Source organism: Malus domestica, chromosome 09 (assembly GCF_042453785.1).
Source record: "Malus domestica chromosome 09, GDT2T_hap1".
NCBI lineage: Eukaryota > Viridiplantae > Streptophyta > Magnoliopsida > Rosales > Rosaceae > Malus > Malus domestica.
The window spans coordinates 29,592,368-29,607,615 of NC_091669.1; the positions used below are offsets into that span (position 1 = coordinate 29,592,368).

Below are 15,248 nucleotides of genomic sequence, written 5' to 3' on the forward strand. Positions count from 1 at the left end.
TGTGTTTAAGAATTGCTTGATTCTGGGTTTATCAGATCAATTAATAGTTATTTTTTATAATCAATGTTGTTAGTTAAGAAAAAAGACAATAGTTGGTGGATGTGTATGGATTACAGGGCTCTCAATTTGTTAACCATCAAGGACAAGTATCATATACCCTTAATTGATGAGTTGTTAGATGAGCTATTTGGTGCTGAATTTTTCCAAAGTTAGATTTAAGGGCTGGTTACCATTAAATAAGGATTCATCATGTTGATATTAAGAAGATAGCTTTCTGAACTCATGATGGAAATTACGAAATTCTTGTCATGCCGTTTGGCCTCACTAACGCTCCAACCACATTTCAAAGTTTGATAAATGAGATTTTCAGACCTTACTTAAGAAAATTTGTACTAGTTTTCCTTGACGACATCTTAGTTTTCAGTCCTTCTTGGGAAACACATCTACACCATGTCTCTGGTTTTTAAGATACTTCAGAACAATCAACTTTTTGTGAAGAAAACCAAGTGTGATTTTGGTAAATCACAAATTGAGTATTTAGGCCATGGTGTTTCCAGAGAAGTTGTGGCTGCAGACCCTCCAAGCTTTAAGCTATTCAAGATTGGCCTCTTCCTCAATCTATTAAAGCTCTTAGAGGGTTTCTTGGCCATGGGAAGATTTGTGGGCCATTGACTGCACTAACAAAAGAGGATGCTTTCAAATGGACAATTGAGGCCATTATTGCTTTCCAAAGCCTCAAGGAAGTCATGACATCCTCTCAAGTTCTTGCTTTGCCTGACTTTTCCAAACCTTTTACTATCGAGACAGATGCTTCTAATACTAGAATTGGTGTTGTATTACATCAGGAAGACCAACCAATAGTTTTTACAAGCAAGGTTCTTGGTCCTCGAGCGCAAGCTATGTCAACTTATGAAAGAGAAATGTTGGCTATCGTTCATGCTATTAAGAAATGGCACTTTTACATTCAAAGGAAGCATTTCATTATCAAAACTGATCATAACAGTTTGAAATACTTTCTACAAAGCAGAGCCCATACTCCTTTTCAGCAAAAATGATTTTCTAAACTCTTAGGATTTGATTGAAATACAGTATGGGTTGGTTAGATGATATAAAGACATGTGAAGCAAGACCCTTGGATTGTTTCTAAAGTTAATGAATTGTCTTTGTATACTGATGGGGCTTTTACATCTTTAGCTAAATGCCATTTTGACAATGGTTTTCTTAAATACAAGGGAAGGATTGTCTTGAGCCCAACTAGTTATTAGAGAGAGAAGGTTTTCTTTGAACATCATTGTACGCCAGTTGCAGGCCATTCTGGATTTCTCAAAATTTACAAAAGAGTTTCTCGGTCCTTCTATTAGCAAGGGATAAAGACTAATATTATGCAGTGGGTGGCAGCGTGCCTAGTTTGTCAGCAAAACAAAAATGAGACTATTACTTCACCTAGATTATTGAACCTCATCCCCATTCCCTCTACTAATTGGATAGACATAACTATAGACTTCATTGTAGGACTTCCACCTTGCAGACAATGTTCTAAAAAACAGCCTAGGCGCTGGGCGGTGCTAACTCGAGGCGTTTTCCTACAAATCGTTTGGAAAGATCGGTTGGGCTCTAGGCGATGCCTAGGCAGGCTAAGCAATGCTAGGCAGCTAAGCAGAGCTAGGTAGTTTTTTTTTTTTATGAAATAAAAAAATTAAAAAAAATCCTATGGTTAGGTTTGTATCTGCCATCAATCCCGATTCTTCAAATGAGTGAAGTAAGAAGACTTGGCAACAAAACATCCATTATGCAATTTGGAAGGAAAGAGCACATCAAATGGATCAATATGTGGCTCGATGGGTGTACAAAGTCAGTATTCCTTTCCATGTTAGCTTCATGACTATGATGGAAGCGGTTGGTCAATTTGGCTCGAGTTACCTACCTCCAAGACAATACGAATTAAGGGAGCCATTATTGACAGAAGAGGCAGAAAAAGTAAAAAAGTCACTCAAGAAACATGAAGAAGAGTGGGCTTTGAATAGTTACTCAATCATGACTGATGCTTGGAGTGACCGAAAAAGAAAAAACGTAATGAGTTTATGTGTCAATTGCAAGGAAGGCACCATAATTCTCTCTTCTAAGGAATGCTCTAATGAAGCACACACCAAGGAATATATGAATATATTGACAAGTGTGTTGAAGAAATTGGGCCTCAAAATGTGATTCAAGTGGTAACCGATAATGCTTCTAACAATATGGCAGCGGCAAACATGATGAAGAAAAAAAGGCCGAATATGTTTTGGACATCATGTACCACTCATACTTTGAATCTCATGCTTCAAAGGATTGGTAATCTCCCTAGGTTCAAAAGAGTTACTGATAAGGCAAAGGGTTTCACTATCTTCATTTATGCACAACATAAAACTTTGGCATTGATGAGGAACATACCAAGAAAAGAGACATAGTAAAGCCCAGAGTCACTAGATTTGCAACTTCTTTCCTCACATTGCAAAGCTTGATAAATAAGAAAAAAGACTTGAAGGTTATGGTTGCTAGTGATGAATGAGAACAATGCAAGCATTCCAAGACTACAAAGGGGAAAGCGGCATATACTACTTTAGTGAGTGCACATTTTTGGAATGGGATCTCACTTTTCTTGGAAATGTTTGAACTTTTATTCAAGGTACTTCAAATTATGGATGGGCATAAGAAGCCATCAATGGGGTTTTTGTATGGAGAGCTACAAAGAGCAAAGATGGAGGTTAAAGAGACATTCAAGAACAATGAGGCCAACAATCAAATAATTCTTCAAATTATTGATGAAAAAGCTCGTGAGCAGCTTGATAGTCCATTGCTTTTGGCAGGCTACCTCTTTAACCCTTATTACTTCTTCAAAGATCAAAGCATACAACATGCTCCAATTGTCATGGAAGGCTTTACTTGTGTTGATAAGTTCTTCCCCGATAACTATGAGGTTCAAAACCCAGTGATAAATGTTGAGATACAAAAGTATAGAGTAAAAGAAGGTGGATTTAGAAGACATTTGGCCGAAATTGGATGCGTTGAGAATGATGAAAACTATAATTCGGGTATGAATATTCACATATGCTAATATTTATTTATTAAATTTGAGTTTACTACTTATTTTTTTCATTATTAATTGTGTGCTTTTTTCTTCATTAGTTGCATGGTGGTATAATTATGGAAATGGTGTGCCTAATTTGCAATGGATGACTATAAAGATTCTCTCATTGACTACAAGTTCATCTAGTTGTGAAAGAAATTGGAGTTCTTTTAAAGGTATACATACAAAGAAAATGAATAGACTAGATACAACAAGGTTAAATAATTTAGTCTATATCCAATTTAATGCAAGAATTATGAACAAGAAGAAAAGAGAGAAGGAGAAGAAAGTGGACATACTACTTGCAAGTGAAGCTAGTATGGTTCAAGGATGGATTGTAGAGGGTGGCTATGAAGAACTTGAGCTTGGTTCGGGAATTGGAGAGACATCGGAGGAGGTAGGTAGTTCCCTAGAGCCTAGGAGGAGTTCTAAAAATGTTGAAGTAAGAAAACTTCATGAAGAAGATTTTATATCAGATGAGGACACGGAAGAAGAAGAAGAAGAAGGAGATGATGAAGAAGTTGAGTTTAAGTCTGATACGGAGAGAGACTTGGAGGGATATGGTGAAGAAGAGTTTGATGCTTAGCTTTGTAACTTTACAAGTATCTTACATTACTATATTTCCTTATTTTCCTCCTATTTTGCATTTTATGTGGTTTTAAATTGTGAACTTGTTGTACATGTGTCATCCTACAATACTCCTCACTGTGGTTATATGGCATATATGCTTAATGCGTTTTTAAATTTTGAACTTGTTGGATACTCTGTTTGCATTTTATCATTATTTTATTATTTTATTCATGGATTTCATACAAGTATAATTTTTTGTAAGTGTCAATATGCACTTATTTACAAGAAATTTACCTAAATCTAGCTAAGTGCCCTACTAGTGCCTAGCGTTTTTTAGAACCTTGCTTGCAGAGGTAAAACAATTGTCTTTGTAGTGGTTGATTGACTTTCAAAATATGCTCACTTCTTACCTATGTCTCATCCTTACACTGCTCACTCAGTAGCCCAATTATTTGTTTATCAGATTTCAAACTTCATGGTATGCCATCTAAGATAATGAGTGATTGAGATCCTGTTCTTCTAAGCTCTTTTTGAAAAGAATTTTTCACCTTGCAAAGGTCCAAGCTATGCATGAGTTTGGGCTATCATCCTCAGATGGATGGTCAGACTAAGGTGACTAATAAAGGATTGGAAACCTACTTGAGATGTTTTGCAACCATCAACCTAAAAAATGGGTTTAGTGGCTTCCTTGGGCATAATGGAATTACAACACTAGTTTTCATACTTCTTCAAGGCTTACACCTTATGAGGTTGTCTATGGCCAACCATCACCTGGTGCCTACTTATGAGTCTCGAGCAACTAAACTTGATTGGTTGATCAGAATTTGCAAGAAAAAGGCAGGATTTTGTCTCAACCCAAGACTAATCTTGCTACTGCTCAAGTGAGAATGAAACAACAAGCTGATAAGCATTGAACTGAGAGGTCTTTTGATGTGGAGGATATGGTGTTTCTCATATTGGTACCTTATCAACATCAATCTCTTGCTAAACATTCTTTTCATAAACTCCAGCCCAAGTTTTATGGACCATTTGAGGTGTTAGAAAGGGTAAGTCCAGTTGCTTACAAAATTAACCTTCTCGCTACTTCGAAGCTTTATCCCATCTTCCACGGCTCTTGCATGAAGAAACAATTGGTTCTGGGATTGCCCTTACAGCTTCATTGCCAGTGGTAATAGATGAGGGCTTAGTGGAAGGTTATCCCATTGCAATTCTTCAACACAGGTTGGTAAGGCATGACATTTCACCTACTACTGAGGTTTTGGTACACTAGAAGCCTTACCTTAAGGGAGATGCCACTTGGAAAAACTATGCAGCATTCAAACAGAGGTTTCCTACTTTTCAACCTTAAGGTCAAAGTTCATTTTTAAGTCTAGGGTAAATGATACGATGCTAAAAATTGTACAAATAATCTATTGATATTGATTGCCAAATGTCATGCAGTCATTGGTTTGGTTGTTTAGTGTTTGTTAGATCGATATTAGGAGTTGGTTACAAATGTTATGGCTTACCTTAGCTTGCGAGTCATGTATTAATACTTGTCATCTATGCAATGCAAGGTGATTTGTGATTTTGTAAACATTGGTGTTCAGTAATACAGAGAAGTATTAACATAGGAATGTCCACCTAGACTCCGAATTGAGCTGTGCTGGTCGACACCCAGAAGGTGACGAAGCCATAAAGTGTAGTGATGTGGAAAATGTGAATAAATTTAAACCTAAAAGTGACTAAAGGCAAGAGTGCGCATGTGAGCAGGAATGAACTCATTTCACACGTGATGTCAAAGCATAAGTAAAGTACAATAGAAGTAGAATGAAAATTATACCATCGACGGTAATCTCCTGTACCAACATTTGCCAAGAATCCTCGTCGACACAAGAGCTCTGCCACTAAGACCTGGAGGGGCAAAAAACAAGGGTGAGTGAGCCTAAAAATAAAGCTGTGTAAAACCCTTTCGAAAACATAATAACCCCTCGCAATAAAATAAGTATAGTTTCCAAAAATAGCATACTACGGATTATATGAAACCAATTACCATAAACCGTAATATCACAAGAATGCAATAATTCACGATATTCAGCATTTAAAACACATGACAATTGGTAATCACAATAACTCGAAGAAACGAACATATCATATCGAATACTCATCGACAAGACCGGACTGACACCTAAAATGGATCCAAAGTGATCATATGGTGCGATGTGAACATACACGTGAAGACTGGCCTTAGCCCGGGCGAGTACAAACACCAGCGTAGTACACGATGAGCATATAACATGAATATGGTCGATGAGCACTCGATGTGCAATAGAGAAAAATTTGGAGAAAGGGGGAGAGGAGAAAAAATGGGAGCTAGCGATGCAAAAAAATTGGAGAAAGGGGTAGAGCTTTCGAGAAACTGGAAGAAAGAAAAAAAAATAAGGAAATAGAAAATAGAAAGAAAAAAAGTGAAAATAATGATAAAATAGTCTTATTATTTTATTAATTTTTAATAACAATTGACTGGACAAGTCATTTTGCGAGATGAAGATGCACTCGGACAATTAATATTCACTAAAGTAATAATTGCCTATTGCTCATTTGCCCGGACAATTATTGCTTTAAAGGTGGACTTGCTCTTAATGGACCCGCTGCTCCAAAAGACTCCATGATACGGTGGATGATTTTGATTTGGTATGGTGAAACCTCAACTTTTTTCATGATGTTAGAGCATGTTGTTTCATGTGTGAAACCCAATGGCCACACTTACTTCACATCACTAGATTTATGTTGGCCACGTGTGAGGCTTAAAAATTCATCACACGTGGAGGGCGCCGGTTGAGAGTATCAATCCCACATTGGGGAAAGAAAAGATATTGCATGTGTTTTTATGTAATTAAATTATTTCTCATATTACCAATTGATTTTATAGTGAAACCTCAATTTTCTTCACTTGCACTAACATACTTCAACAGTTGAGAGTGCAACTCTATGAGACTCCCAAGAGAACACACCACTTCTAAAGTAATCTAGTGCGCACCTGTCCTATTAGACTAAAATAAACAATCAACATACTAACTTAAACATGGCAGCTTAATAAATTACTTAGAGTCTAAGAAATCAGTAAAACTATTTAGCTCTAAACACCCTAAGCAATAGTTGTTGATAATTAATCTTATATTGATGGGAAAAATGACATTGTATTACATATGTTGTAATTGGGCCTACTCATATTGTTAATTGATCTCATAATGAAACCTTAACTTTAATCAGTAGTTATAATTGTGTCATCTAATCAGTAGTTATAGTTGTGTCACCCCTTCCCTTGGCCTTTTGCATCCTTTTTCGTGCACTCAAATAAATTCCCAAAGGTGGAAAATGAAGAGCTGGCTTCCAATTATGCTTCCATCCATTACTTAGTGGCTTCAATTAGGTTCCTCTTCGAAGGACCTAAATCCTAAAATCAATGCATGAGATAGGATATGAAAGATGCAGATATGTTTGCTTCACACCAAATGAGGAAAAACATAATAAGTTGCATGTTGCTTTTTCGTTATTGCCTTTTAAAATGTGTCATAAAATTGCACTTCCTATACCAGTTACGGCTCCCTTCAGTTAAGGGATTCTTCATTGTGGAAACTCTGTGAGGTCCATTCTGTAACTTTATTTTACGATCTAAATTGTCTATATTCTAATACATCATCTACAAATTATTTTTGTAAAAAAGAAGACCAATCAAAGATTGTTACAATTTAAGCAAAGAAAATAGATAATTCTTTAAGGGAAAACTAAAACTACCACAATGCAACCCAAAATGGTTACCGATTAGACTGATTTTTGGTATAGACGATATTCGAGGAAAGATAAAAATAAAAAATAAAAATAAACGCTTAGATCGTTAAAATATAATACGAGTGATTCCTACTAAGATGTCCATTAAATAAACTTATTTGAAAATTTTCTTAATTGAAGCTTGAGGGGTTACAAAAAAATAATTCGATAATAAATAGCAGTATATAAGCTAAGAAGCAGATCAAATGAATAATTGCTTGACTTGTCAGGGGAGGGCTGAGAGTACCGAGTTTAGACAGAATCTACAGCTGTATTTTTTGGAACACATGGAATTCATCTCTCTAATAATTCATACAGAAGTTGAAATTGTGGAAAGGGCTTCCTTCGATACTCCAGATACCAAATGTGAAACTGGTTACTTGCAGTTGCAGGGCCACCACATGCTCATTTTCTTCTCTACTCATAATTTTTCCCCACATTAGAAAAAGCAAACCATCGATCGAAAAAAAGAAAAGCAAACCAGAAAACTAAATGTATTTTACTTTAACTTAAACGGTACGAGTATATCACCGCTTGGCGTTTCATTATGCTAATGAAACATGATACATGCTCTTTATTCTGTGTCATGTAAGTTTGTCTCCTCCTAACCTCCTCCATTCTACTACTACTACTAGCACTCCTACCTCTCAACACTAGGGGCTAAATTAACTTCAGCTCTCTAAACTGTTTAGCCAATTGGATAATTGAAGGATCAAGTTGGCTAAATTGGAGTATTGCTGAAATTCTCGGTAATCAAATAACAGAATGTGGAACAACGCTCAAATTGGTTGCAACACACAGAGATAAACATTGATATGCTTGATTTTGAAAATCCAAATTACAAAGCTTGAGCCTCGTACAGATAACAAAATCGACAGCAATCTATCCCTACCAACTTAATCGAGAAGTGAATCTGTGAGATCTTAATTGAACTCCTCGTCCTAGGCTAGATCATGTAACAAAAATATTCCGGGGAGAACGCTCGCTCGCTCGCTCGCTTGCTTGTTCGCTTGCTCGCTAACCCATTGCCCATGTATTATATGCAATGACCAGAAAACTGGTAAGGACGGGCCAAATCCAGTGCTCAGAAATCTTATTGCTGCCGTTCAAATCTTCACTACGTCCCATTCCATTTCCAATTGCTGTTGATGCACTGGAGATGCTTGCATTGCTAGCTGATAAGCTGTTGCATCATAAAACGCTAAACCTTATCATATCATTCTAAAACGCTAACAATGTCCTATAGAATCTTGGCCTAAAAATTAAGATCGAGAAAGCGAAGCATTAGTTGAATCTAAACCAAATCGGACAAAGATCATTCATCGGAACACACAAACAAAGAGACCCTTCGCATTCGGGTCCCAAACATGCCCTGCAGAGGTCCCCTTGTTTGTGTCTTGCACACGAGAACGACTTCAGATGTACACTGACATGGTGACATTGCGCCCTAATAGCTACGTGGCATTGTATTATTACCAGGTTCAACTACTTGCCAGTTAATTCGCCAAAGGGGGCAAAACCCAGTCATCAAAATTCCAAGAAGAAAAAACAATGTCAAAACCATGTAATGAGCTGACTGAGTTACCTGGATGGCAATTTGCACTTATCATGACCTGAAATAATTAATTCATTCATTAATTAATTAATTATTTTCCCAAAGAAAGAAAAAAGTGACTAATTAGCTACCAACGATACAACGTACTGGGATTCAGAGAAGTAAGCGCCGCAGTGTTATCAAAGCTGCAACTATCGGCGGTCATGCCGTGTTTCAGAAAGTAGTCGTTGAAAGCGTAGGAGGCAGTGTTCTGGATGTCGGCGGGGTCGTAGCAGGGTCCACCTTGCTGGATTGGGCGGCAGTCGACTCCACCAGGCCCGCAGGCCCAGTTCAGCGCCGTCAGCAGGGGGGCGTCCTCCGCGTTGTTCTTGGCCACGCACCAGAGCTCCATCGTGACGACGCCGTCCTTGGCCTTGGACGGCGGGATCAAGTGGCAGAAGAGGGTCAGTGAAAGGATCAAAGATAAACCGATGCTTTTGTGCATTTTGGGAGAGAGAGAGCAGCAGCAGCAGCAGCAGTGGGGTAATTAAGGTAAATTAAAAGTGGTGAACCTCAACGAAATTGGCGTTTGCTTTTGGGGTTTCGGAGAGACAGAGAAATCGAGAGGAGGGGGATATTATTATAGCCGTTTGGTTTGGTAAACGGGGATGCAGAGGAAAAGTGACCGTTACTGTGAAGAACGTAGTAGAGACCAGAGAGCAAGTGACAGTGTGAGATCAGCAAGCACGACAGAGTGAGAAACATGAACAGTGCTCCGTGTTACACAACTCCAGCCCATATCAATCCCCTGGGCTAAGGGCAACCAAAGCCCCTTCCTCGTCAGCCACGACTGAATTTTTTTTTTTTTTTTTTTTTTTTGCGCCAGGCGCTCAAAAAACACAAGGGAGTGGGTGCGCATCCCCGAGAACATTTCAGCACATGGAGCATGGAGCCCGCGTGCAGGCCCACTTACGGCTTTGAAAATTGTCGCGGACTTGGTGAAAGTTGGGTTGTTGGATCTCCAATAGCTATTTTTCTGGACCATTGAATTTTCAACTGTAAAAAGAGCTTGAAATCTAACCCCCAACGTTTGATTTTCTAATCAACGGTCCAGGTTTTTTAGCTAAAAAAAATAGAAAAATAAAAAATGTTATCGTTGGCTACGTGTCACGATCTATTCGGTTCGATTTCAATGTTTTGTAATTCAAAGATCCAAATTAATTAAGTTAATAAAAAATTAAAATATATATATAATTTTTTTTATAAATACCTAACCATGTCATTCTACCTTACACCACATAAATATTTTCAACAAATCTTTCTCTCAAGTTTTAATATAATAAATATTACATATATTAAAAACAATACTTCGAATTTGTTGTAGGCATAATTTACTGAACAATTATGGAGGCTAGAGAGAGAGAGAGAAGGTGCGGCAATAGTAGAGAGAGAGATGTGTAATTGTGGATGTGTTCTATTCCACCTCATTGTGCCTTTATTTATAGTAGTAGGATAGGTAAAAACCTTTTCCTTTAGGATTACAACATTTAATAGGTAATCAACTCCTAATAAGAATATAAGAGATATTCCAAGATATACTAGGATTTACACAATCACATTCCTAATCTAATAGGACTGCAACACTCCCCCTCGAGTGTGTAAATACTCAAGTAAATGGCGCATCAGGTCTTCAGTGATGAAGCAAGTACAATTGATGAAGTTGTCTGCACAATGAGCAAATGTGAGTCTCAAATCAACGGAATAATGCATAAAAAGTAAAACTCACAAAACCTCGCTACGGTAAAACCCAAGGTGTGGGAAAACCCATAGTCTAAGGAGAAAAGTGAGAAGTTGCATTAAGTCAAAACTATATGTCTTTTGAACGTAAGTAGAATAGCTCACTAGGGTATGATCATCCCAGGATTGGTGCCTCATTAAAACCTTGTTAGGTAACAAAAACCCAATGGGAAAAATGCTTTTAATCGTATGGAAAAGAGTACATTAAGATCAAGTGAGTATACTTCTGGATACTCCCCCTGAGTTTGACATAATTTCCAAATGAGAACTACAAGTATTGCATATGATAGTTAAGCATACCAATTCCTCGGACAAGCTTTTGGAATGTTGATTTCGGCAATGACATCGTGTAGAGGTCGATAAGGTTGTCTGGGATCGACTTGCATGACTTTAATCTCCTGATGCTTTGCTAATGTAGATGTGGACGCAGTATGTCTTGGCGTTGACTTCGTTGATGTATCATGGCTTGGTCGGGTGGATACATGTGGCATAGTGAAATACATGTATCATGGCTTACTGATGTAGATGTGGACGCAGTATGTCTTTAATACCAATTTAGTGGTTGCGTGTTGGTGCGGTGTTGCATCTTTACCAAGATCAATAGCGAAATAAATGTCCTGTCTAAATACAATGAGCTAAGTATAACAAAGTGCAAAGTTAGACTTAGATATGGAATTTCGGATTCCATAACCTCTTCAAGGGTCTCATTTGCATATAACGTATGGACGATCATAGATATACTCAAAGGTAACACATTTAGGGTGTAGTTCGATTGGTAGACCAAAATACCGTTAGAACAACACTTAAACTTCAGGTCAAAGCATAAACGAGTTTTCCCAAGATCTTTCATCTCAAATTCCATCTTCAGGTGCGAGGCAGTTTTCTTAAGCTCTTCTGGAGTCTTAGTGAGATTTGTGTTAACGACATAAACTGTAACTCTATCAATTTGGAGCAAGACTTCATAGTTTAACACGCAAGGGCATAATTCATATCCCTGAATGATCAAATAATCACTTAGATGGGTATACCACATCCGTCGGATTGTAAGTGAACGCCTCAAACAAGTTAAGAGGGTGTTCCGTGGTTTTGGAACTATTTGAAACAGTCCATGTAATTCTTCGAGAACTTACATGTAAATCTTCGTATCTATATCCCTATGGAGAAAATTAACCGCATTTCATAATGCTACTATCAATCACAGGACGTTTGAGAGAAACTTTGCGTCGTAAAGTGTGCATTGTATTGCATTGTTTCATTCATGTCATAATGCTTCCTTTCCTACTTTGTAACACAACAAGGTTACCTTAGGCAGTGTAGGAACGACAGGTCCAATACACACTTTGGTAAGGAATTTGACCTGGATTGTAATTTCAATTGTCCAATCAATTCTACGTTGTCACCTAATCAACGTGTTTGTACCATACTTGACCAATCCCAAAACTACCAAGCACCAGTCAACGTTATACCGTCAAAGACCCAGAAGAGTTTCCCTCAAACTAGGAGGCCAATCACAGTGCAACACGTGTCAACACTAAGAGGCCAATCACAGGGCGACACATGTCAACATCAAAGGCCAATCACAACATGACACGTGTCAAGGCCAGAACAAAGCTAGAAACTCTCTTCTATAAAAGGAGATCATTCTCCCACAATAATCCCTAATGTCATTTGTACTAAATCATTCACTAGTACTCACTAAATGAGAGCTTGAACCTATGTACTAGTGTAAACCTTTCACAATTAATCAGAATTCCTCTACTCTGTGGACGTAGGCAATCTGGGTGAACCACGTACAACTTGTGTTTGCTTCCCTGTCTCTATCCATTTACATACTTATCCACACTAGTGACCAGAGCAATCTAGCGAAGGTCACAAACTTGACACTTTCTGTTGTACCAAAGTCCTTACTGATTTTGTGCATCAACATTTGGCGCCGTCTGTGGGAACGACACTTGTTGATGCACAAAACCGGATGGTCTTGGAACAACGTAAATCCGACCGTGAATCTATAAGAAATATAAATAACACAAGATGTATCGTGGTTCACCCCATGGTTTGGGCTACGTCCACACTGATTGTATTTCTCTGATTGTATGTATAGATTACAAGGGTGAGGGGGAGTCCCTAGAGAAAGAGAGTGTTGTGGTATTTGTGAGGGTATTGCCCTCTGTTGGATTCATTTAGTCCCATTTGTGAGGGGGGAGGAGTCCCCTTTTATAGAATAAGGGGCTCCTCCTTTTACATAATCATATGGGCTGGGTAATGAGGCCCAATGTATCAAAGTCTGAGGCCCATTATGTGTGGTACCAACAGTAGTCCCCCAAGTCTTCAGTCAAGAGAGTCTTTTGGCTGGAGACTTCAAATCCAATCCATGTACGGGCCGAAGTGGCTAGATGTCTTGAACCAGTACTCAACCCAAGGCAATGCTCAACATAAAGCAATACTCGGCTAAAGGTATCACACGTTACGAGACTGCTCGGCTGGAGGCGATGCTCGTTGCGAGGCTGCTCGGCTAGAGGCTATGCTCGCGGAGAGGCGTTTGCTCGGCTGGAGGCGTTTGCTCGGCTGGAGGCGATGCTCGTTGCGAGGCGGCTTGGCTAGAGGCTATGCTCGCTACGAGGCGGCTCGGCTCGTGGTATTCCTCATTGCAAGTATCTACTTTATGTCGACATGCACTCAGTATAAGTTGATTCTCGACATGACTCGGGTCTGCTTGTCGGGTTCGCATATTGGGTCTATGTGTCAGATCCGCGGATCGGGTCCGCAACTTGGGTCTTTGAGTCGGGGCAATACGTAGGGTCATCGAGTTGGGTCCAGGCACATAGGTGTCCCAATAAGCGAATGTCTAAGAAAGTGGGTGTTTGGTCAGACAAGAGATCACCACGAGCACGTGGCAGCAATAATGTTGATCAGTGGACCTAGTTGCTCAATAATTCTTGACAATAAATGACAGTATAATCATGAGCGTACAATGAATAAATATAGTAAATACGTAAAAGAAATATGGTAACAACAATTATTTAATATGTATATTTCTTATAAGTGTAAAACCTTGCCATGCGTATTATAGCATAGTTTTAGGTTATAAAAGTGGATTAGTTCTTTTGGATTTGAGCTGATAATTTCAACATAATTTAAAATGCATGGGTGTGGCAACCCACATCCACTTTCAGCATCTGTTGTAAACCTACCATCAATTAGTGGAAAACATTCAAAAAATAAAATAAAGATATTATCATTGTTCCACCATCACACAATAACCAGTACCATTTGATAAATATTAAATAATAAAAAGATGTCATCATTGTTCCACCATCACATAAATATTAAATAATAAAAACAATTGAATTAGGTGAAGACTTATCTTTTTTTCACGTGTGGATCTGGTGGATCTGACCGACAAGGGCTCTTCCCATATCTTTTCTTTTTCAAAATTATCATGAGTGTGGAAAAAGACAGATGGGTATGGAAATGATGTTGTTGGAGACTTTCTTCCCCACTGAGTCAAAAGATAAACAGCATGCAAGGCCTGGCTCTTTCGGCCATTTTCTTCCCCGAGAGCTTGCTCTGATCGTCTAGGGTTCGAGACGAGGTAATTGTATTCAGGTGAGGCAAAGAGAATGCTATCAGCTTCTCGGATCTTCTGACGAAATGCTTCCACGACAGGTGGAGAAGTTTCCTTTCCCTCCATATCTGTGTTCAGCGGTGGCAGCTTCGGAGCTGGTAGGGAGCATTGGACCCAGTGGTGACACCATAGCTGTCAGTCCTTGAGACGGGGATCAAGGTAGAGAAGTGACTCAGTGGAACCAAAGTGAGGGACCCTAGTCTTGACTCAAGGGCATTGTGGTAATCATCCGAAACTGCGTCGTAATAAAGCGTCATTAGCTGAGCAAAACAGCTGGTGAACGGAGCGATGAGGACGGTCGGGTCGAACCATAGCCTGAACCAGCCGTCATTCTTCTTCTGAAACGGGTACCAACGGTTGTATAACAGACCGGAGGGCTTGTAGTCGGTGGTTAACCGGGCTTCCAGCTGGTTCCCTCCATTCCCAGGTATTAAGATCAGAGGGTGGAGGTTGGTAGCTCCTGCCTGACACTTGTACAGCATCAAAACCATTGATGAGAACACCAGCAACAGTTTCAATCCTAGTGGTGGCTTCATGATTTGGTTCTCTGATATGATGTTTTGGATTTGGTTGTCATCTTTGTTCGAGACCTTGGGTTATAGATAATGTGCAAATATCTTGCTCTGCTACAAGTTTGTGGTTGAGAATGGGATACGTACTCCATGGTTCTTAAGTTTCTGCAGATTTTGCAGTATTGATTTTGCAGATTTCACAGATTCACATTGGAGGTGAAAAAATGAAAGAGAACCGACACAGCTTTTCGTATCGTTTCCCACAGACGGCGCCAAATGTTGATGCACAAAACC

General features: G+C 38.9%; 3 protein-coding genes across 3 annotated transcripts; 1 reads left to right on the forward strand and 2 right to left on the reverse strand.

The window, feature by feature from the left end:
• Nucleotides 1-2,701: 2,701 nt before the first annotated feature.
• Nucleotides 2,702-3,692, forward strand: LOC139187891 (uncharacterized). Its single transcript, XM_070804507.1, has 2 exons — nt 2,702-3,071; nt 3,166-3,692. The coding sequence occupies exons 1-2, from the start codon at nt 2,702-2,704 to the stop codon at nt 3,690-3,692; spliced, it is 897 nt and encodes a 298-aa protein (XP_070660608.1).
• A 4,578-nt stretch (nt 3,693-8,270) lies between these two features.
• Nucleotides 8,271-9,911, reverse strand: LOC103444426 (PLASMODESMATA CALLOSE-BINDING PROTEIN 5). Its single transcript, XM_008383351.4, has 3 exons — nt 9,189-9,911; nt 9,072-9,099; nt 8,271-8,669 (listed from the first exon to the last, which is right to left on the reverse strand). Exons 1-3 carry the CDS (start codon nt 9,523-9,525, stop codon nt 8,504-8,506), a joined length of 531 nt encoding a protein of 176 aa, XP_008381573.3. The 5' UTR covers nt 9,526-9,911; the 3' UTR covers nt 8,271-8,503.
• Nucleotides 9,912-14,516: 4,605 nt separating this feature from the next.
• Nucleotides 14,517-14,978, reverse strand: LOC139187892 (lecithin-cholesterol acyltransferase-like 1). Its single transcript, XM_070804508.1, has one exon. It carries the CDS (start codon nt 14,976-14,978, stop codon nt 14,517-14,519), a length of 462 nt encoding a protein of 153 aa, XP_070660609.1.
• Nucleotides 14,979-15,248: the final 270 nt, after the last annotated feature.

Bases quoted from the DNA above. Each gene is read 5' to 3' on its own strand.
- LOC139187891 (XM_070804507.1), top strand. From the start codon at position 2,702: ATGGGGTTTTTGTATGGAGAGCTACAAAGAGCAAAGATGGAGGTTAAA. The intron at 3,072-3,165 runs GTATGAATATTC...TTTCTTCATTAG, and splicing joins TGATGAAAACTATAATTCGG to TTGCATGGTGGTATAATTAT.
- LOC103444426 (XM_008383351.4), bottom strand. From the start codon at position 9,525: ATGCACAAAAGCATCGGTTTATCTTTGATCCTTTCACTGACCCTCTTC. The intron at 9,100-9,188 runs GTACGTTGTATC...TAATTATTTCAG, and splicing joins GCTTACTTCTCTGAATCCCA to GTCATGATAAGTGCAAATTG. The intron at 8,670-9,071 runs GTAACTCAGTCA...ATGATGCAACAG, and splicing joins AAGTGCAAATTGCCATCCAG to CTTATCAGCTAGCAATGCAA.
- LOC139187892 (XM_070804508.1), bottom strand. From the start codon at position 14,978: ATGAAGCCACCACTAGGATTGAAACTGTTGCTGGTGTTCTCATCAATG.